Source organism: Nycticebus coucang, chromosome 10 (assembly GCF_027406575.1).
Source record: "Nycticebus coucang isolate mNycCou1 chromosome 10, mNycCou1.pri, whole genome shotgun sequence".
Taxonomy (NCBI): Eukaryota; Metazoa; Chordata; class Mammalia; order Primates; family Lorisidae; genus Nycticebus; species Nycticebus coucang.
Window position 1 is genome coordinate 115,992,655 of NC_069789.1, and position 21,386 is coordinate 116,014,040.

At 48.6% G+C, this 21,386-nt stretch overlaps 1 protein-coding gene across 4 annotated transcripts in view; it reads right to left on the reverse strand.

The window, feature by feature from the left end:
- Nucleotides 1-728: 728 nt before the first annotated feature.
- Nucleotides 729-21,386, reverse strand: part of NUCB1 (nucleobindin 1) — a 34,522-nt gene continuing 13,864 nt past the window's right edge. For all 4 annotated transcript variants that reach the window (XM_053606463.1, XM_053606462.1, XM_053606460.1 and 1 more), the window contains exons 5-13: nt 17,391-17,494; nt 9,630-9,815; nt 8,996-9,086; nt 3,782-3,840; nt 3,521-3,613; nt 3,356-3,448; nt 2,859-3,029; nt 2,307-2,403; nt 729-2,187 (exon numbers count right to left, since the gene is read on the reverse strand). In XM_053606463.1, coding sequence (XP_053462438.1) covers nt 2,084-2,187; nt 2,307-2,403; nt 2,859-3,029; nt 3,356-3,448; nt 3,521-3,613; nt 3,782-3,840; nt 8,996-9,086; nt 9,630-9,815; nt 17,391-17,494 — 998 coding nt within the window. In that variant the 3' untranslated portion in view covers nt 729-2,083. The remainder of the gene's footprint in view (nt 2,188-2,306; nt 2,404-2,858; nt 3,030-3,355; nt 3,449-3,520; nt 3,614-3,781; nt 3,841-8,995; nt 9,087-9,629; nt 9,816-17,390; nt 17,495-21,386) is intronic.

Below are 21,386 nucleotides of genomic sequence, written 5' to 3' on the forward strand. Positions count from 1 at the left end.
GTTTCCTCTTCTTTAAAATGGGACAAATACGGCCAGGCATGTTGGCTCACGCCTGTAGTCCCAGAACTTGGCAGGCCAAAGCAGGTGGATTGCCTGAGCTCACAAATTCAAAACCAACCTGAGCAAGAGCGAGATCCTGTCTTTAAAAAATAGCCCGGTGTTGTGGCCGGTACCTGTAGTCCCAGCTACTTGGGAGGCTGAGGCAAGAGAATCGCTCGAGCCCAAGAATTTGAGGTTGCTGTGAGCTGTGACACCACAGCACTCTACTGAGGGCAACATAGTGAGACTCTCTCAAAAAATAAAAAAAAAATTAAAAAATAAGCATGAAAAATTAAAAAAGTTGCCTGGGCCACAGGAAGCGCTAAAATAGGTTTAACATTATTATTATTTGTAGTAGACAATCACGTATCAATCTGGCAGGCATATTTAAATTGGCATCCTTGTTTCATGAGGGTTACCATAATTGCCTCTTTTCTTTTTTTTTTGTAGAGACAGAGTCTCACTTTATGGCCCTTGGTAGAGTGCTGTGGCATCACACAGCTCACAGCAACCTCCAGCTCCTGGGCTTAAGCGATTCTCTTGCCTCAGCCTCCCAAGTAGCTGGGACTACAGGCGCCCGCCACAGCACCTGGCTATTTTTTTGTTGTTGTTGCAATTTGGCCGGGGCTGGGTTTGAACCCGCCACCCTTGGCATATGGGGCCGGCGCCCTACTCACTGAGCCACAGGCGCCGCCTGCCTGTTTTCTTTAAGTCAAAAGATTTTTGGGTCCTGGGTGGTCCTGGTGGCTCAAAGGATAGGGTGCTGGATTTGAACCTGCCAGCTCTGCTCTATGTGGCTGGCGCCCTAGCTGCTTGAGCTATAGGCGCCAAGCTAAGATGGAGGTTTAAGGACAGACTTTCTCCACTTATGACAATGCTTCGGGCAGGATGTGGCCTCTCCCTTTGCAGGGTGCTAGTGCAGACATATGACTCCTGTGGCAGCTGCAGCCACTTTGGGACCATGAGGCAGCATATGGCCACCATGCCTCCCTGATATCCCTGAAGACATCCTGTCTTAGAACTTCTTGTTTTGGGTGATAACACATTATTTTTATTGTTTAAGCCCAGGTTAGGGTTTTCTGTCCTTGTGGCTAAAGCGCTCTTGAGTTAAGGCAGTGCACTTGTCAGAGCAGACAGAAGCAACCAGGACTGAACCCCTCAGAGGTGATACTTGAATTGAACCTTAAAAGATGAAGACTTTAGCAGGTGACATGGAGATGGGGTTTCAGAGGGAACAGACATGACAATGGAGGCAAGTATTTTTTCCAGACAGTATATTTGGTTGGAACCAGAGCACAGAGAATGACACGGAACAACGTGATATGAGGCCAGAAAGGTGGTGGGGCCACCTTTCAGGGCCTCCTACATGAGGCTGAGGGCCAGGACCTGGTCCTGGGGCAGCGGGGTCAGCTCTGGGACCCTTCTGTGAGGGGAAGGGACTAGGGGCTGAGAAGCAGGGGAGGAGCTGGTGATGAGGTGGCTGGAAGCCAAGGCCTCAGGAAAATTCAGGCTCCCAAGGAGCTGACCAGCTATGCTGATGATGCCCTGGCCCTCAGCATCCAGCTGTGGAGAAGACAATATCTTTGAGGCATCACTGGTCTTGCAAAAGGTATGAGAAGGTCTCGAGGGATCACCCCAAAGCCCCATAAATCAACAGAAGCTGGGCCCCGTGCAGCAGGCAGGATTCCAGCCACTGTGAGGACATAGAAAGCAGGAGCGGCCACAACCTGGGCAGCTGCGGCCAACCTATCCAGGAAGGCAGGGACAGATTCTCTTGGGGGGGACGAAGGTGCTTCCCTAAATTAAATGGATCCAGACACAAGAGAAGGCAAGCCCTTTGGAGGGGGACAGAGGAATTGACCATACACTTGGAGGCTGTGAAAGCTGAGATAAGCAGATATGGGGCCTGGCAGCAAGCTACCCTATCCCCCTGCCAATAGGAGGCCACAAATTTTGCTGGCCCCAGGGAAGGCTGATTGTGACCATCATTCAGCTCCCATCATCTGCCTTGATAGGAATCTGGAGGGCTGGGATCTCTGAAGGGTCACAGGTGCTGGGGCACCTCAGGGGGCTGCTGTTCAAGAATCTTCTTTTCTGAAGCCTCCACATCCTTCTGGTCACCAGCTGGAGCTGGGACAGGTGCATCATCTGGAAATGGAGGGAGGGAATGGTGGCCCTAGAAATTGAGCCCCCTACTCCTCCCTCAGATCCAGGGGTCTGGGCCCCCAGACCATCCTCTCATCCTCTCTGGGCTTAGGAGCCAGTACCTGTGTCTGGGTGGAACTTGAGCTGTCCCTCAGGGTTGGAGGCCGGGGCATTCTGGCCCTGCTGCTGCTGCTTCCTCTGCTCCATGTGCAGAACAGCCTGTGGGAGATGCAGGGATGGCACAGACAAGAGGGTGTGACACTGGAGTTCAAGATGCTCAGGCCTCAGTCCCTAAACTGAGACTCCAGAGCAATCTGCTAAGGGGTCAAGGGCCAATCCCTTCTCTATGGGCCTCAGTTTCTCCTCTAATTGAGGTGGGAGGGAGACCCACTTCTCTCTTCCATCATGGTTTGGGTCCTGTTCGAGGACAGAGAAGCCCTCACTGGATCCCCAATGAGTCACCCCTTCTCCCTGGTCCCACTTACAGCCCTTATCCAACATGGCAGCCACAGAGCTGCCAGGCATGGGAATTGTCTGCCCTTGAAGATGGTGGCAATCACCTAAGGTTCTACCAGTGATTAACATGGCAGCCACAGCCTTCCCAGCCTCTGGACACCCATGTAGACGAGGACAAGAGCCACCAGAGGCTTAGAGGATGGGACCAGCTCCCCTACCTGCTGCAGTTCTCTCTTCTGGGCCTCCAGGCGACCCTGGGACCGCCCAAGAGCCTCTGTCTCCTGGCTGAGGCGCTGCGCCTTGGCATTCAGCTCTGCCTCTCGGATGGCCAGCTCCTCCTCAAAACGCCTTAGTTCTTCCTCAGTGTAGGCAGGGTGCATCTCCACTGTCTGCAGGGGCAGGGGCCGGGGCTGTCAGTGGGGTCACTCAGCCTTGGCCCACCCTCTCATGTTGCAGAAGGCTCTGCTACTAGAGGAGTTTACAGAAGGCGGGGAGGCCAGGGCCATGTGTGCGGGTGATGAGACATGAGGGGGAGGTGGGGAAGGGGATAAAGACCTAGAAACAGGGGAGAACAGAGACCTAGAGAGCAGGGGACAGAGACCCAGGGGAAGCCAGAGGCCCAGAGAGAGAGAGAGAGAAGTGACCAGAGACTCTGAAACAAGATTAGGGCTGGGAGAGAGAGATTCAGAAACCAGAGTAACCCCCCTGACCTCACCTCCCAGCCTTCACCAGTATCCCCAAACTCCTTCCTCTGGGTGGATGTGAGGAACTCCTCCAGGGTCACAAGGCGGTCCTGGTTGGTGTCCACCTGGGGAGCCAGATAAGGGTAAGTGACGGAGCTGGGCCCCCCTCTCCCACTGGCCTGGGAGTCCCCCCTCACATTCTTCATCACGTGCTCCCGCATGCGCAGACGCTCCTCCTCCATCTCCCGCATGTCATCATCCTCGTTCTTTGGGTCATATACCTTCTCCAGCTGCAGGCAGGCAGAGGAAGGAAGCACTGAGTGGTCAGGACCATCTCATTCCCAGGTTATCCCCATAGATGCACAACTGGGGGGATTGAAAGAAACTGAGAGGATCCCTGTGGGGACACGTGAAGAATCCGGTGTCCCTCCTATGTTAAAGGCTTCCAGGATGCTCACCTCCTTGGTGAAGAGGGCCTCTAGTTCCTGCTCATCCAGGACACCATCGCTGTTGATATCTGAGGAAGGAAACAGGGCATTCAAGGGACTGAGGGCAGGGTGAGTGAGGTCCCTGATAAAAGGACTGTGGGCTGATGTGGGGCCTGATAGGGGGCGAGTGACTACGGGTGTCCAGCAGTGGCACCCAGCCATTCTCTGGTTATCAGGGTCCTGAGAATGGAACAGATAAAGGTTAGGTATCAATGGGCCCATTGTCTCTAGCAGCCTGTGTTGGTCCAGGGGTTTCAGGGACTCTGCCTCCCAAAGAACTAGGCCAGCCCCAACTCCAGTTACCAGGGGGAACCTTTCCTGCCCATTCAGCTCTCACAGCTGCAGAGCTTCCAGCTCTGTGGGCCATATGCAATGTCCTCACCTCCATGTTTCCTCCCTCTGCTCATTCAGATCAGCACCAACCTTGTCTCTACCAAGGAGGCCAAGAACCCTGATCTTGTTAACCCAATGGTTAATTTTCAGCCTGCATCTTAGTTGACTTTGTGCCCTTGGCTTCCAGAACATTCTGTATTCTGTCTTCTCTGGCTGCTCCTTGGTCTCCTCTGCCAGCTCTGCCTCTTCCTAACCTCTACATGCTGGTGCACCCCAGGGCTCAGTCCTGGGGGCCTTTTCTTGTCCTAACTTTTGTATCTGTGCTATCTAATATGGTAGCTACTAGCCACATGGCTGTTTACATTTAACTTGATTAAGCATAAATAAGATTTAAAATTCTTTTTTTTTTTTTTTTGTAGAGACAGAGTCTCACTTTATGGCCCTCGGTAGAGTGCCATGGCATCACACAGCTCACAGCAACCTCCAACTCCTGGGCTTAAGCGATTCTCTTGCCTCAGCCTCCCGAGTAGCTGGGACTACAGGCGCCCGCCACAATGCCCGGCTATTTTTTTTTTTTTTTTTGGTTGCAGTTCAGCCGGGCCGGGTTTGAACCCGCCACCCTCAGTATATGGGGCCGGTGCCTTACCGACTGAGCCACAGGCGCCGCCCAAGATTTAAAATCCAGTTTATCAGTCCCATATGTGGCTAGTGGCTGCCATATTGGACAACACAAATATGGGACATCTTTCATCACTGCAGAGATTTTGTTGGCCAGCACTTTTCTAGATGGGCTCCTCTGGTTTCTCAGCCTCCACATCTGAATATACAACTGTCTACTCTCCATCTCCTCACAGATGTCTAACAGTCATCTCTAATTTAACATGATCAGACCCAGCTCCTGCATCTTCCCTGCCAAACATGATCCTCTCGTCTTAGAGGAAGGTAACTCCATCCTTCCACTTGCTGGGGACAAATGCCTTGGAGTGACACTTGACCTTCTCATTCCCTTAGAACCCTTGTCCAATCTAACCTTCAGGATGATTCCAGAATCCAACCACTTCTCTGTATTTCCTGTGGTCAAGCCACCAACATCTTTCGCCTTTTCAGCAGGCTCCTGGAGGTGGCCCTTGCCCTACAGTCTGCCCTGAACACAGCACCCAGATGGATTCTGCCAACCCTTAAGACAGACAGTGTCAGACCTCTGCTCAAAGTCCTTTGTGGTGTTCTATCACAGACGGAATAAAACCCCTATTCCTTATACTAGCTATAGGGCCCCAAGTGGCTGCTGCTACCTGCCCAGCCATCTCTGCTACCTTTCTTTCCCTAGTGCACTCTGCTCTAGCAACCCCAGAATCCTCCCTCTCCCAAGTCCTTCCCTAAGTGTGCTTACTGTTTTCTCCATCTAGAACATTATTCTCCCAAATATCTGCTAGGCTCAGCCCCTCACCTCACTGAGGTCTCTGCCCAAATGTCTTTTCTTTCCAGAGCTGTGCTATCCAATGAAGCAGCAACTAGCCACATGGGGCAACTGAGGCCAAAATTAATGTCAAGTATAATGAAAAATTCAGTTCCCCAACATTACTCCAAGTGAAACAAGACAATCACAAAGAAGACAAATATATGATTTCACTTATATGAAGTCCCTAGAGTAATCAAAATCAGAGAGATAGGAAATAGAATGGAGGTTGCCAAAGGCTAGGGGGAGGGAAAAATAGAGACTTGTTTAATGGATCAGTGTTTCAGTTGTGCAAGATAAAAAGAGTTCTGGAGATTGGTTGCACAACAGTGTAAATATACTTAACACTACTGGATTGTAAATTTAAAAATGATTAAAGGTGGACTTGGTGGTGTGCACCTATAATCCCAGCTACTTGGAAGGAGGATCCCTTGAGCCCAGGAGCTCAAGACCAGCCTGGACAACGTAACAAGACCATGTCACACACATGTGCATGCACGCACTACTGGATCTACAATAAAGTAGTGATAAGTATATTTACAAGCTTAAGATGGTAAGTTTTATGTTCTGTGTAGCTGAGCATAACTAAAAACTCTTTTAAAATAAAAAACTTCATTTATCTAGGCTGGGTGCGGTGGCTCACGCCTATAATCCTAACACTCTGGGAGGCTGAGGTGGGAGGACTGCTTGAGCTCAAGAGTTTGAGACCAACTTAAGCAAGAGCCACACAGCTCTACTAAAAAAAAAAAAAAAAAAATAGGTAAAATAGCTGAGCATTGTGGTGGATGCCTATAGTCCCAGCTACTCAGGAGGCTGAGGCAAGAGGATTGCTTGAGCTCAGGAATATGAAGTTGCTGTGAGCTATGAGGCCATGGCACTCTAGCCTGGGCAACAGAGTAAAACTGTCAAAAAACCCAAAACCAACCAAACAAAAAAAACACACACACACAGTGGCGCCTGTGGTTCAGTGGGTAGGGCGTCGGCACCATATACAGAGGGTGGTGGGTTCAAACCCGGCCCCAGCTGAATTGCAACAACAACAACAACAACAACAAAAATTAAAAAATAAAAAACATACACACACACACCATTTAATTTACCAAAAAAAAAAAAAAAAAAAAATAGTCGGGCTTTTTGGTGGGCGCCTGTAGTCCCAGCTCCTTGGGAGGCTGAGGCAAGAGGAACACTTGAGCCCAAGAGTTTGAGGTTGTAGTGAGCTGTGATGCCACAGCACTCTACCAAGGGTGACATAATGTCTCAAAAAAGAAAAAAATTTAGGGTGGCGCCTGTGGCTCAGAATGCCATATGCTGGAAGTGGCGGGTTCAAGCCCAGCCCCGGCCAAAAACTACAAAAAAAAAAAAAAAAAGAAAAGAAAAAAATTTAGTTCCTCAGCCATATAAACCACATTTTAGGAGCTCAACAGCTGCATGGGGCTTGTGGCTACTGGACAGGATAGCACAGACATAGAACATTTCCATCCCTGTAGAATGTTCTGTTTGATCAGTTTTGGTTTAGGAAAACCTTTCCCGATCATGCTACCTAAATTGCTGCTCTGGACCCTCAATCCAGTGTCTTCTTTTCCATGGTACATATCACTACCTGAGACTCTACTATAGAATCTTCTTCATTGATCCTAAGATGTATGTTTTTTTCTCTTCTGTATTTTAATCATTCCTGAAATTGACATGCATCTTATCATCAATAGTGTGTCAAATTAATTTAGCAATTTATGTAAAATACTAGTATATCTCCCATTCAATGGTCTCCTAAGAGTCGCTAAAACACAGTATGACAATTTTTTTTTTTTTTTTGAGACAAGAGTCTCACTTTGTTATCCTTGGTAGAGTGCCCTGGTGTCAAGCTCACAGCAACCTCAAACTCTTGGGCTTAAGCAATTCTCTTGCCTCATCCTCCCATGTACCCAAGTAGCTGGGACTACAGGTGCCTACCACAACACCTGGATATTTTGAGAGACGGGGTCTCGTTCTTGCACTTACAATTATTTTTTTTTTTGCAGTTTGGTCAGGGCTAGGTTTGAACCCGCCACCCTCGGTATATGGGGCCAGCGTCCTACTCACTGAGCCACAGGTGCCACCCGGGGTCTCACTCTTGCTTAGGCTGATCTTGAACTCAGGAGCTCAGGCAAGCTACCCATCTCAGCCCCCCAGAGTGCTGGGATTACAGGCGTGTGCCTGGCCTAAAACATAGTATGATCTGTTTGCTTCAGCTGTGGCTCTGAGGGGAGTTGCTCTGTTTTGTCCATAGTTATATCCACAGGGTCTTGACAAAGTGGTCCTCAACTACCAAGTATAGAACATAAATGTCTTTTTTTTTGTAGAGACAGAGTCTCACTTTATGGCCCTTGGTAGAGTGCCGTGGCCTCACACAGCTCACAGCAACCTCCAACTCCTGGGCTTAAGCGATTCTCTTGCTTCAGCCTCCCGAATAGCTGGGACTACAGGCGCCCGCCACAACGCCCGGCTATTTTTTGGTTGCAGTTTGGCCGGGGCCGGGTTTGAACCCCCCACCCTCAGTATATGGGGCCGGCACCCCACCGACTGAGCCACAGGCGCCGCCCAGAACATAAATGTCTTAACACACTAATTAAGTAAATGAGGTGAAAGCTATATTAATTATTTTGATGTAACCATTCCAAATGGTATAAAAAAAAAATCAATACGGGGCGGTGCCTGTGGCTCAAGGAGTAGGGCGCTGGTTCCATATGCCAGAGGTGGCGGGTTCAAACCCAGCCCCGGCCAAAAACCACAAAAAAAAAAAAAATCAATACATTGTACCCCACAAAAGCATAAATATATTCATGTTCTATGTGTATATGACTTAATAAAAGGAAAAAAAAATAAAGTAGTCCTCAGAGGGAGCTTAGTAAACATTTGCAGAATGAATCAATCCGGATTTGCTGAGCTCTGCTGATAGGTTGCAGCTTCTGGGTCAGGGTCCTCAGCATACCCTAGGTGGCCTGGCAACCCCAGATCACACTCCCAGGCAGGAAGGGATTAATTAAAGGGGATGTGTCTCTGATCCCACACACAGAGGGGCATTCCAGGCATCTAGAGGCCTGGTTACTAGAGAGTGACCCGCCCTTAGCTAGTGGTTCCCAGAAGTTCTAGGCTGCTTAGGAGGGGAACCCAGGCCTACCCAAGCCTGGTTTGCTGTTAGTGGACACCAGCTGGTCTGTAGAACTGACAGAACCCATTCTTCCATGAAGACTTCAAGTTTAGCAATAGGGAGGGGCAGGGCCTTCTGGTCAAACAGGGAAGATGAGCTCAGGTCTCTTGGGCTTAACTAAGCCCTACAAAGGTGGGCACACTCTTCTTAGCATTCAGGCCCCAGAAAGGTCACAGCCTTAGGGTGGAAGACTCCCTCTCCCCCTTACCATGCAGTATGAAGAAGGTCTTGGGGTTAAACCTGTTGGGGTCCAATCCATCTAGCTCCTCCCACACCTCCTTCAACTGGGCTTGGCTGCCCTGTGGAAAGGAGAGTCCAGAACTTATGAGCAAGAAGTCTAGATGCCACGGAATAAAGCCAGAGAACACTTTACCCTCAACAAACAAATATCACCCCCAAAGGAAACTAAGAAAACTATAAATCCCAGCAGCCCCTGAGGCACTGTGGTATAATAACAAGGACATAGGGACTTTTTGCCCCAGGGGCTCCTGGGAGTTAAAGTTCTTTTTTTTTGAGAGTCTCACTATGTCACCATCAGTAGAGTGATGTGGTATCATAGCTCACAGCAACCTCAAACTCTTGGGCTCAAGCGTTCTCTTGTCTCAGCCTCCCAAGTATAGCAGGGACTATAGTTACCTGCCACAACGCCTGGCTATGTTTAGAGACAGGGTCTTGATCTTGCTCAAACTGGTCTCAAACCCATGAGCTTAGGCAATCCACCTGCCTCAGCCTCCTAGAGTGCTAGGATTACAGGCATGAGCCACTGTGCCCTCTTCAACCACTTTCTTGTGTTGCTGGACATACATGGTAGGGAGTGGGTGGGCACAAATGGGGGTCCTTACAGGCACATTGACTTTGGGGTGCTCTCGGTGCCGGCGCTGTTGCTCTTCCAGCTTCCTCTCTGCCTCCTTTCGCTGCTCTTCTCCCAGCGACTCCAGGTAACGGCGTCTCTCGTGCTCCTTGAGCATCTCATAGCGTTTGAACTCTTCGTGATGGGCTGCATCGTACTGGGCAAGGTCACGGGTGGCCTAGGGAAAGACAGGCGGTCTCTATGCTCAGCCCCTAATTTTAATATCTAATTTTTTTTTTTTTTTTGAGACAGAGTCTCACTATGTCACCCTCAGTATAGTGCTGTGGTGTCATAGCTAACAGCAGCCTCAAACTCTTGGGCTCAAGCAATTCTCTTGCCTCAGCCTCCCAAGTAGCTGGAACTACAGGCGCCCGCCACAATACCCCACTATTTTTTTGTTGTAGTTGTCATTGTTGTTTGGCATGTTCGGGCCTGGTTCAAACCCTCCAGCCTGGGTGTACGTGGCATGCCCCAGCTACTGAGCTACAGGTGCTGAACCAAATTTTAGTACCTAAATGGCTGGCCTTTAGCCCTGCAGTTGGCAAGGGGAATCCTCAGCCTCATTCTATCCTAAGTCTCATGTCCTGGTTTCATTTTCTTGGTCCCTGAGATGGCTCTTGCCCCATAACACACCTTCTTTTCTTTGTTTGTTCAAAAGGACTTATGATGGTTACACAACAGCAGCTTTGACCCACCTCTTCCAAGTCCTCCACAATCCAAGATCTTGGAATAAGTAAATAAGGAACCACAGATGAGATGAACTTAACATGGAAAGCAGTAGAGCTAGATAGTCGAGAACATGCTGTTTCTAAATATTCTACCCAGGTTTCAAACCCAGGCTCTGCCGCGTGCTCAGATCTCATTAGCTGTGTGATCCTGGCCAAGTTACCCAGCCTCTCTGTGTCTCCGTTTCTACCTCCATAAAATGGAGCTAACAAAACAGTACTGGAGGCTTGGCGCCCGTAGTATGGTGGTTATGGTGTCGGCCACATACACCGAGGCTGGCGGGTTCTAACCCTGCCCGGGCCAGCTAAACAATAATGACAACTGCAACAAAAAAATAGCTGGGTACTGTGGCAGGCACCTGTAGTCCTAGCTACTTGGGAGGCTGAGGCGAGAGAATCGCTCAAGTCCAAGAGTTTGAGGTTGCTGTGAGCTATGACACCACGGCACTCTACCGAGAATGGCATAGTGAGACTATCTCAATCCCCCTACCCCCCGGTACTGTATTGAATAGTGCCCCTTCCCCCCCAAATTCACATCCACCCAGAATCTTAGAATGTGGTCTTATTTGGAAACAGGGTATCTTCAGATATAATTAATTTTGGGGTTTTTTTTTGAGAAAGAGTCTCACTTTGCTGTTCTTGGTAGAGTGCTGTAGCATCATAACTCACAGTAACCTCCAACTGTTGGGCTCAAGCAATCCTCTTATCTCAGCCTCCCAAGTGGCTGGAACTATAGGCACCCACCACAATGCCCAGCTATTTTTTAAAGACAGGGTTTCACTCTTGCTCAGGCTGATTTCAAACTCCTGACATACAGCAATTCATCCGTCTCAAACTCACAGACTGCTAGGATTGCAGGCATGAGCTACTGTGCCTGGCCAGATGTAATTAGTTAAGGTGATGGTACTACTGGATTAGGGTTGGGATCGAAATCTAGTGACAGAATCTCTATAAGACAGCTACTGAGAAGACACAGGCAAATGGGGAAAACACCATGTGATGACAGAGGCAAGGATTGTAGTGCTACATCTACAGGTCAAGCTATACCAAGGCCTGCTGGCTATCATCAGAAGTCAGGGGAAAGTCAGGGAACAGAGAGACCTTCCCTATGAGCCTACAGAAGAAAGTCACCCTGCTTACACTTTGATTTTGCACTTTGGCCTCCAGAACTATGAAATGATAAATTTCTGGGTTTTGTGTTGTTTTTTTTTTTTTTTTTTTGAGACAAACGCTCACTCAGCAACCTCAAACTCTTGGACTCAGGCAATCCCCTTATCTCAGCGTCCCGAGTAGCTGAGACTACAGGTGCCCATCACAACGCCTGGCCAGTTTTTCTATTTTTAGTAGAGATGGTCTTGCTTTTGCTCAAGCTGGTCTCGAACTCGTGAAGTCAAGCAACCCACCCGCCTCGGCCTCCCAGAGTCCTAGGATTGTAGGAGTGAGCCAACACCTTAGGCCAAATTTCTGTTGTTTTCAGCCAAGTCTGTGTTGAACTGTTACAAGCAGCCACAAGAAACTAACGCACCCAGTGAGACTCTTGTTAACTTCTAATTTCTTTCTTTCTTTTTTTGACAAGTTTTGGCCGGGGCCAGGTTTAAACCCACCACCTCCCGTATATGGGGCCGGCACCCTACTCCTTTGAGCTACAGGCGCCACCCTCTTGTAAATTTCTAATGTGCAGAGCTATAGGGCAGTAAATTTGTGCTGTTTAAGCCACAGTTTGTGAGAATGAGCAAGAAAGGAACACAGCGACCATGTGGGAAACACACCCAGGAGTGGACCCTCAACCTGCGTAACTGCACCCCAGAGGACAGTCATCAGCTTCTGAAGACATTTCTGATGGGTGCAATGTGAAAGGTCTATGGGGATCTGGGGGATGGAGGCCAGAGAGCATCCAAACGTTGTGCAATGCATAAGATGGCCCCCAAAGAATCATGTAGCCCTAGCTAAGCGTTTTTAAACAGTGCCAAGTTGAGGCATCCTGCTATAAAGGACAGAAGCAGAGGCAGGGGTGCCTATGAGACAGGATGGGGGCTGGAAATAAATGGACAGTTTATGGAATGTTCTAGAACAGGGGTCCTCAAACTGTGGCCCGCTGAGGACATTTACTCGGCCCGCCAGGTGTTTTTATTGCTGCTGCCTGTCCTGCTTAGCAGCCAACTCATCTGGGGCCTGCAGTGCACATGTGTGGAATGTGAGCCAAACTCTCCGACTCCCCTGCATTTATATTCTGATTGCTATTCAGCTGTGTATGATGTTGTATGTTGTGTGCTGTGTAAGCCCTGGTTCACACTGTTGCAATCTCTGAGCAGTGCGAGTTCAGCCATATGCTTGTATGGCTGAACTTGCATTAGATTCGGAAGAAAAAAGGCATATGTGCCTTTTTTTTCCTGCAGTGGAATCTGATCGCATGGGTCTTCTCACCCATGCGATCAGATTCCTGTGCGAGTTCACAGATGGCAGTGCGGCTTGCACAGGGTAGTGTGAACTGGAAAGGTGGTGGAGGAACCGGCTCTGTAATCATGCCGGTTCCCACACCGCACCAGTGTGAGCCTGAGGTAAAAGCGGAGTTCCACCAATATAGGCACTGGCAAGGCTGAAATGATGTGGACTGGCAAGGCTGCATTGATGGACACTGATCAGACTGCATTGATGGGCAGTGCAGTCTACATTTCTCTGTGTGGGCAAAGTTATTGCTGGTACATTGTTTTTGTAGCGCTGTATATATATATTAGTATTTTATTAATAGCAATTTGGAATCCCTAGGAAACAATGATATCAAGAAAGATAAAAATTGAGTTGCAGTGTAGGATATTCAAAAAATAGTGGACTTATGATTACTTTTTCATGCAGTACAAGGAAAGAGCTGTGTGTTTGTCTTTTTTTTTTTTTGTAGAGGCAGAGTCTCACTTTGTGGCCCTCGGTAGAGTGCCGTGGCATCACACAGCTCACAGCAACCTCCAACTCCTGGGCTTAAGCGATTCTCTTGCCTCAGCCTCCCGAGTAGCTGGGACTACAGGCGCCCGCCACAACGCCCGGCTATTTTTTGGTTGCAGTTTGTCCGGGGCCGGGTTTGAACCCGCCACCCTCGGTATATGGGGCTGGCGCCCTACCGACTGAGCCACAGGCGCCGCCCAAGAGCTGTGTGTTTGATATGCCAGAATATAGTGTCTGTGTTCAAAGAATACAATTTGCGTCGACACTATCAAACTCAACATAAAGATAAATATGATTGTTTGGTCGGAGAAGCAAGAAAAGATAAAATATTAAAACTGAAAAATACATTGACAACTCAGCAAAACCCTTTTGTGAAGCAGAAGCAGCTAAATATTTCATCACTGCGAGCAATTTTTCAAGTTGCCAAGCCAATAGCGTGCACTGGCAGACCATTTGTGGAGGGAGAATTTGTTAAAGAATGCCTTCTGGGTGGCGCCTGTAGCTCAGTGAGTAGGGTGCCGGCCCCATATACCGAGGGTGGCGGGTTCAAACCCAGCCCCGGCTGAACTGCAACCAAAAAATAGCCGGGCGTTGTGGCGGGCGCCTGTAGTCCCAGCTGCTCGGGAGGCTGAGGCAGGAGAATCGAGGAAGCCCAAGAGCTAGAGGTTGCTGTGAGTCCTGTGATGTCATGGTACTCTACCAAGGGCGGTAAAGTGAGACTCTGTCTCTACAAAAAAAAAAAAAAAAAGAATGCCTTCTTTCTGTTGCCAAAGAAATGTGTCCAGATAAGGTCAATTTATTTAGTACAGTGAGTCTTTCAGGACCTACAATTACACAAAGGATTGAAGAAATGGGAGACAATTTGCATCAGCATTTGCAAAACTCGGCAAAAAAACTTTCCTATTTTTCCTTGGCACTCGACGAAAGTATTGATGTTTGTGATTCTGCACAACTTCTAATTTTTATTTGTGGGACGAATGACTATTTTGAAGTCACAGAAGAACTTGCTGCACTGCAAAGCATCAAAGGAACAACTACAGGACAGGTTGTCTATGAAAAGGTTTGCCAAATTGTGAATGGTTTGGAGCTGGACTGGGCTAAACTAGCCAGTGTGACAACAGATGCTGCTCCTGGCATGGTGGGGTCTATGAAAGGAGTAATTGCTCGCATTAACCAAGAGATGGACAAACATAACCATTCTCATCCAATAGCCATACACTGCCTCATCCACCAACAAGCGTTGTGTAGTAAATCACTGAAGTGGGACTCTGTTGTGAAAATTGTGGTATCTTGTGTTAACTTCATTAGAGGTAATTCACTAAACCACAATTTCAGGAATTTCTGTCTGAGCTAAATGTTGCCTATGAAGATGTTCTATACCATACACAAGTCCGTTGGCTGTGTTGAGGGAGAGTTTTGAAACATTTCTATGACTTACTTCCAAAGATTACAGCTTTTCTGCTTTCAAAAAACAAAGAAGTACCAGAGTTCAATGATGCAGAATGGAAATGGCATCTTGCCTTTCTGTCAGATGTAACAGAGCTACTCAATAGTTTCAATGTACAACTTCAAGGAAAGGGGAAGCTCATCTGTGATATGCAATCACATGTGAAAGCACTTGAAGTAAAATTAGGCCTCCTCATCAAACAAGTGAAGGAGGAAAATTTCTGCCGTCTCCCCACAACTCAAAATCTGTTAGTGGAAAAACCATTGGTATCATTCCCCAAAAAAACATGTGTGGATTCACTGGAAAAGTTGCAAAAGAAGTTCCAGTTTAGATTTAAAGAGCTTCATCTCTATGAACAGGACATACAGCTTTTCCATAACCCATTTTCTATTGACATTGAAAATGTGGATACAGGGGCGGTGCCTGTGGCTCAGTGGGGAGGGCGCCGGCCCCATATGCCGAGGGTGGCGGGTTCGAGCCCAGCCCCGGCCAAACTGAAACCAAAAAATAGCTGGGCATTGTGGCGGGCGCCTGTAGTCCCAGCTGCTTGGGAGGCTGAGGCAAGAGAATCGCGTAAGCCCAAGAGTTAGAGGTTGCTGTGAGCCATGTGACGCCACGGCACTCTACTCGAGGGCGGTACAGTGAGACTCTGTCTCTACAAAAAAAAAAAAAAAAGAAAACGTGGATACAATTTACCAAATGGAACTGGCTGAACTGCAGAATTGTGACTCTCTGAAAGATGCATTCAAGTCAAGCAGCTTTCCTAATTTCCATGCATCTCTCCCCTCTGACACATACCCTAATCTCTAGACCATGCGCTCAAAATGGCAACCATCCTTGGCAGCACTTATGTCTGTGAACAGACTTTTTCCAGAATAAAACATCTGAAATCTCCAACCAGATCTAGACTAACTGATGCACACTTGCATCACTTGTTACGACTAGCAGTGACAAATATGGAACCAGACATTGACCATCTCATTAGCCAAAAGCAGGCCCATAGTTCCCATTGAAATACTGGTAAGTTTGTTGATTTAACTTTACTTGTTCTTCGTTTTAAATATTGTATTTGTTCCCATTTTGTTTTTCTACTTCAAAATAAGTTATGTGCAGTGTGCATAGGAATTTGTTCATAGTTTTTTTTTTTTTTTTTTTTTTTGTAGAGACAGAGTCTCACTGTACCGCCCTCGGGTAGAGTGCCGTGGCGTCACACGGCTCACAGCAACCTCTTAACTCCTGGGCTTACGCGACTCTCTTGCCTCAGCCTCCCGAGCAGCTGGGACTACAGGCGCCCGTCACAACGCCCGGCTATTTTTTGGTTGCAGTTTGGCCGAGGCTGGGCTTGAACCCGCCACCCTCGGCATATGGGGCTGGCGCCCTACTCACTGAGCCACAGGCGCCGCCCCATAGTTTTTTTTTTTTTTAAACTATAGTCTGGCCCTCCAACAGTCTGAGGGACAGTGAACTTTACCCCTGTTTAAAAAGTTTGAGGACCTCTGTTCTAGAAATAGGCAGCAAAAAGCATTTGTCACGGACTGAGGGGTTGTGCTCAAAGAAATGGCTGCTGTGCTATTATCCTCAGAGCCACTAGATGGAGCTCCAGTGGAAGTAGAAAAGCGGGTCCAGGTGGGCTGGAGAGCATCAAAGGGCAGGTCAAACTTAAGGGCACTGTATTAGCTCTACTGTCACCGTAAAAAATTTTCACAAATTAATGGCTTAAAGCGACACAAATTTATCATCCTACAGTAGTTTTATTAGCTTGAAATCAAAGTGCTGGCAGGAACGTGTTCCCTCCTACTGGAGACTAAAGGGAGAATCCCTTTCTTTACCTTCTCTAGCTTCTAGAGCTGAATTCTGTGGCTCATGGTCCCTTCCCCCATCTTCAGAGCCAGCATCATGGCATCTGGCTTCAGCTGTCACACTGCTTTCTGTTTCTATCATCAAATGTCCCTCTGCGTCCCTCTTACAAGAATCCTTGGGGCGCGCCTGTAGGGTAGGGCGCCAGCCATACACACAAAGGCTGGAAGGTTCAAACCTGGCCCAGGCCAGCTAAACAACAATGACAACTGCAACAAAAAAAGTAGCAGGGCATTGTGGTGGGCGCCTGTAGTCCCAGCTACTTGGGAGGCTGAGGCAAGAAAATTGCTTGAGCTCAAGAATTCGAGGTTGCTGTGAGCTGTGACTCTACAGCACTCTACCAACAGTGACACAGTGAGACTCTGTCTCAAAAAAAAAAAAAAAGAACCCTTGGGGTTATACTTAGGGCCCACCTAGGATCACCTACCTGGCTCAAGATCCTTAATTTTATTATGCCTTGTCATGTCAGGGAACATATTCACAGGTTCCAGGATTAAGGTGTGGCTACCTTTGGGAGGCCATTATTCAGCTCACCAAGGGGACACAGAGGGGACGACCCCTAAATCATGTGGGAATGATAAAGCCAAGGAGGTCCTCAAGCCAGGTCTGAGTCAAAGCTCATCCTGCCTACACCTCCTGCTTTCCTATAAGGAATCCTGGGAGGGCCCTCTGCTGGCCTCAGAGAACACTACCCAGTGGGGTGAGCCCTTCACATCCAGGCCTCCATTCCCGTCTCCCCTCTGCAAAGCTTCCCTCAAACCTCTGCCTATCTGCCCCCTCCCGTTACCGTCTGGATCAGCAGCTCCAGGTCTCGGGCCTCAAATGTGTGCTGATTCTGAGGGTCCAGGTGTTCAAACTGTTTCAGGAGATTCAGGTGATCCACTTGTACATCTGGATAGGAAGAGCCAACAACACAACTTACATTATGTTCTCTTTCAAAATCCCTATCTTGGGCCAGATGTGCTCTAAAGAAGGCACAAAGGGCACTGGGGAAGCCCAGAGGGCATCCTGACTGAACCTGGGGCATATCAGAGAGGTCTCCAGGAGGAAGTGATCCCACAACTGAGCCTGATGCTTAACATAATAATAATAACCACAATAATAGGCTCGGTGCCCATAGCTCAGTGGTAACGGCACCAGCCACACACACCAGGGCTAGTGGGTTCGAACCCACCGAGGGCCTGCTAAACAACAATGACAACTACAACAACAACAAACAAAAAATAGCCAGGTGTTGTGGCAGGTGCCTGTAGTCCCAGCTACTTGGGAGGCTGAGGCAAGAGAATCCCTTAAGCCCAAGAGTTTCAGGTTGCTGTGAGCTGTGACGCCATGACACTCTACCGAGGGCGACATAGTAAGACTCTGTCTCAAAAAAAAGAAAGAAAGAAAAATCACAATAACAATTAACATGTACAGAGCACTTTTTTTTTTTTTTAGAGACAGAGTCTCACTTTACCGCCCTCAGTAAAGTGCCATGATGCCACAGGACTCACAGCAACCTCCAGTGCTTGGGCTTACGCGATTCTCTTGCCTCAGCCTCCACAGCAGCTGGGACTACAGGTGCCCGCCACAACGCCCGGCTATTTTTTTGTTGCAGTTCGGCTGGGGCTTGGTTTGAACCTGCCACCCTTGGTATATGGGGCCGGCACCCTACTCACTGAGCCACAGGCGCCACCCAGCACTTTTTTTTAGGGCAGACCCTGCTCTAAACTCTTTAACTACATTAATCCATTTGCTTTTTACAGAAATCAGACAACATGGATGCTATGATCATCCCGTTTTATGGATGTGAAATCTGAGGCCCATGACTTGATTCAGTCATCATCTAGGAAGTAGCACAGCAAGGATGAGAACCAGCCTTAGACTCTAGAACACATGACACTCACCCACTACTCCTGGGGTTGAAATGTGTGCCCCCAAGTTCATATGATGAAGTCCTATCCCCAGGACCTCAGAATGTGACCTTATTTGGTGACAGGGGTCCTTACAGAGGTGATCAAATTAAAATGAGGTCATGACCATGAGTCTTAATCCAACTTGACTAGTGTCCCTGTAAAAAGGGGAAATTTTTTTTTTTACTTTTTTTTTGGAGACAAAGTCTCCAGCTATTGCTCTGGGTAGAGTGCCATGGCATCATAGCTCACAGCAACCCCCAACTCTGGGGCTCAAGCAGTCCTCTTCCCTAAGTTTTTCTATTTTTAGTAGAGATGGGGTCTCGCTTTTGCTCAGCCTAGTCTCCAACTCATGAACTCAAGCAATCCACCCACCTTAGCCTCCCTGAGTGCTAGGATTACAGGTGTGAGCCACGGAGCCCAGCCTAAAGAAGGGAAATTTGGACACAAATACACAGAGAGAAGACGGCCATCTACAAGAGAGGCCTAGATCACAGCCTTCCCTCATGGCCCCTGGAAGGAACCTGCCCTGTTGACACCATGACTTGGGACTCAGGCCTCCAGAACTGTGAGACTCTACATTTCTGCCACCCAACCTGTGGTACTTTGAGCCACCCAGCCTGTGGTACTTTGCAATGGAAGCCCTAGCAAAGTAAAGTGATCTCTCTTGGATGGGAATTTCCAAGAAGTCAGGAAGGGGTAGGGTTTCCAGGCGGAAAAGCAGAGAACACCCAGAGTGACTCAGACCTTTCCCAGCCCTCCAGTGGCCCTTTGTCAGGTGGAGAGAAAGACACACAGGCAGTAGGAAATAGGTGACCCTTGTGACAGTGGGCCTGGCTGAGCACAGGGGAGGGGCAGGTGTTTGGGAGATAGGCACAGATAGAATCTCAAATTCATTATTCATTCAGGGGGCGAGTGCTGAGCCCCTGCTCTAGGCTGACCCTATGCCCGGCAGTATGGATGCAGCTTGAACCAGACAGTGACAGATATTGCCCCCTGGAGCACCCAGTCTAGAAAGATAGAGTACAGGTGGTGCCTGTGGCTCAAGCGGCTAAGGCGCCAGCCACATACACCTGAGTTGGCGGGTTCAAATGCAGCCTGGGCCCACCAAACAACAATGACGGCTGCAACCAAAAAATAGCTGGGCATTGTGGTGGGCGCCTGTAGTCCCAGCTACTTGGGAGGCGGAGGCAGGAGACTCGCCTGAGACCAGGAGTTTGAGGTTGCTGTGAGCTGTGATGCCACAGCACTGTATGCAGGGCGACAGCTTGAGGCTCTGTCCCAAAAAAAAAAAAAAAAAGAAAGAAAGAAAGAGTACAGGCGACCAAGGGATGAACAAAGGACCACAAGGGACACAAACAAATAGTGTCTCCTTCATGTACGACAGCCAGGACCAACCTCTCTGAGAAGGCAACCTCTGAGCTGAGACATAAGCTTGGTTAGCCGTGCAAAGAGAAAGAACCTCACTCTCTGGCAGAGGGGAACAAATGGACAAAGGTCACAGGATATGAACAACGTGCTCCAGTCCTGCAATCTCTAAAAATGCTGATGCAAGAGGGTTGGGCCCAGCTGGGCATGGTGGCTCATGCCTATAATTCTAGCACCCTGGGAGGCCAAGGTGGGTAGATTACTTGAGCTCAAGAGTTAAAGACCAGCCTGAGCAAGAGCAAGACCCCATCTCTAAAAAAATAGCCAGGTGTTGTGGCAGGCACCTGCAGTACCAGCTACTTAGGAGGCTGAGGCAAGAAGATCATTTGAGCCCAGGAGTTGGAGGTTGCTGTGAGCTATGATGCCACAGCACTCTACCAAGGGCAACATAGTTAGACACTGTCTCCAAAAAAAAAAGGCAGCTCAGTGTGTAAGGGTGCCAGCCATATACACTGGGGCTGGTGGGTTTAAACCTGGCAGGAGCCTGAAAGACAATGACATTGGGCGGCGCCTGTGGCTCAGGCATCAGCCCCATATACCGAGGGTGGAGGGTTCAAACTTAGCCAGGGCCAAACTGCAACAACAACAAAAAATAGCTAGGTGTTGTGGCAGGTGCCTGTAGTCCCAGCTACTTGGGAGGCTGAGACAAGAGAATCGGCTAGGCCCAAGAGCGGGAGGTTGCTGTGAGCTGTGATGCACTAGCATTCTACTATGGGTGACAAAGTGAGACTCTGTCTCTAAAAAAAAACCAACAATGACAACTGCAACAAAACAAAATAGCCAGGCACCTGTAGCCTGTAGTCCCAGCTACTTGGGAGGCTGAGGCAAGTCTCACTTAAACCCAAGAGTCTGAGTGTGAGCTGTGACACCGCGGCACCCTACCCCAGGGGACAGCTTGAGACTCTGTCTTGGGCCAGTGGCACACAGGGGAAAGAGGGTGTGGTGAGGCTGGTCCAACTGCCAAGCAGCAGTGAGGAGAATGAACTTGAGCCCAAAGGTGCTAGGGAGCCCCAGAAAGGCTTTGAGTGGAGGGACAGGGCTTGAACTTGATGTTGTGGTGGTTGAATAATGGTCCCCACAAAGACACACATGTTCTAATCCCTGGAACATGTGAATTTGTAACCTTACATGGCAAAAGATGTGATCAAATTAAGGATCCAGAAATGGGGAGATGATCCTGGATTACAGGGGCCCCCTAAATATCACCACAAGGGTCCTTATAAGAAGGCGGCAAAAGGAAATTTGGCTGTTGTAGAAGAAGGCACTATAATGACGGGAGAAAATAGCCTGCTGATGGCTTTGAATGGAGGAAGGGGCCCCCAAGCCAAGGACAGGACAGGTTCTCCCCAGTCTCCAGTGGAGCATGGCTCAGATCACACCTTGATTTTTACCCAGTGAAACAAATTTTGGACTTTTTTCTTTCTTGAGACAGAGCCTCACTCTGATGCCCTGGGTAGAGTGTT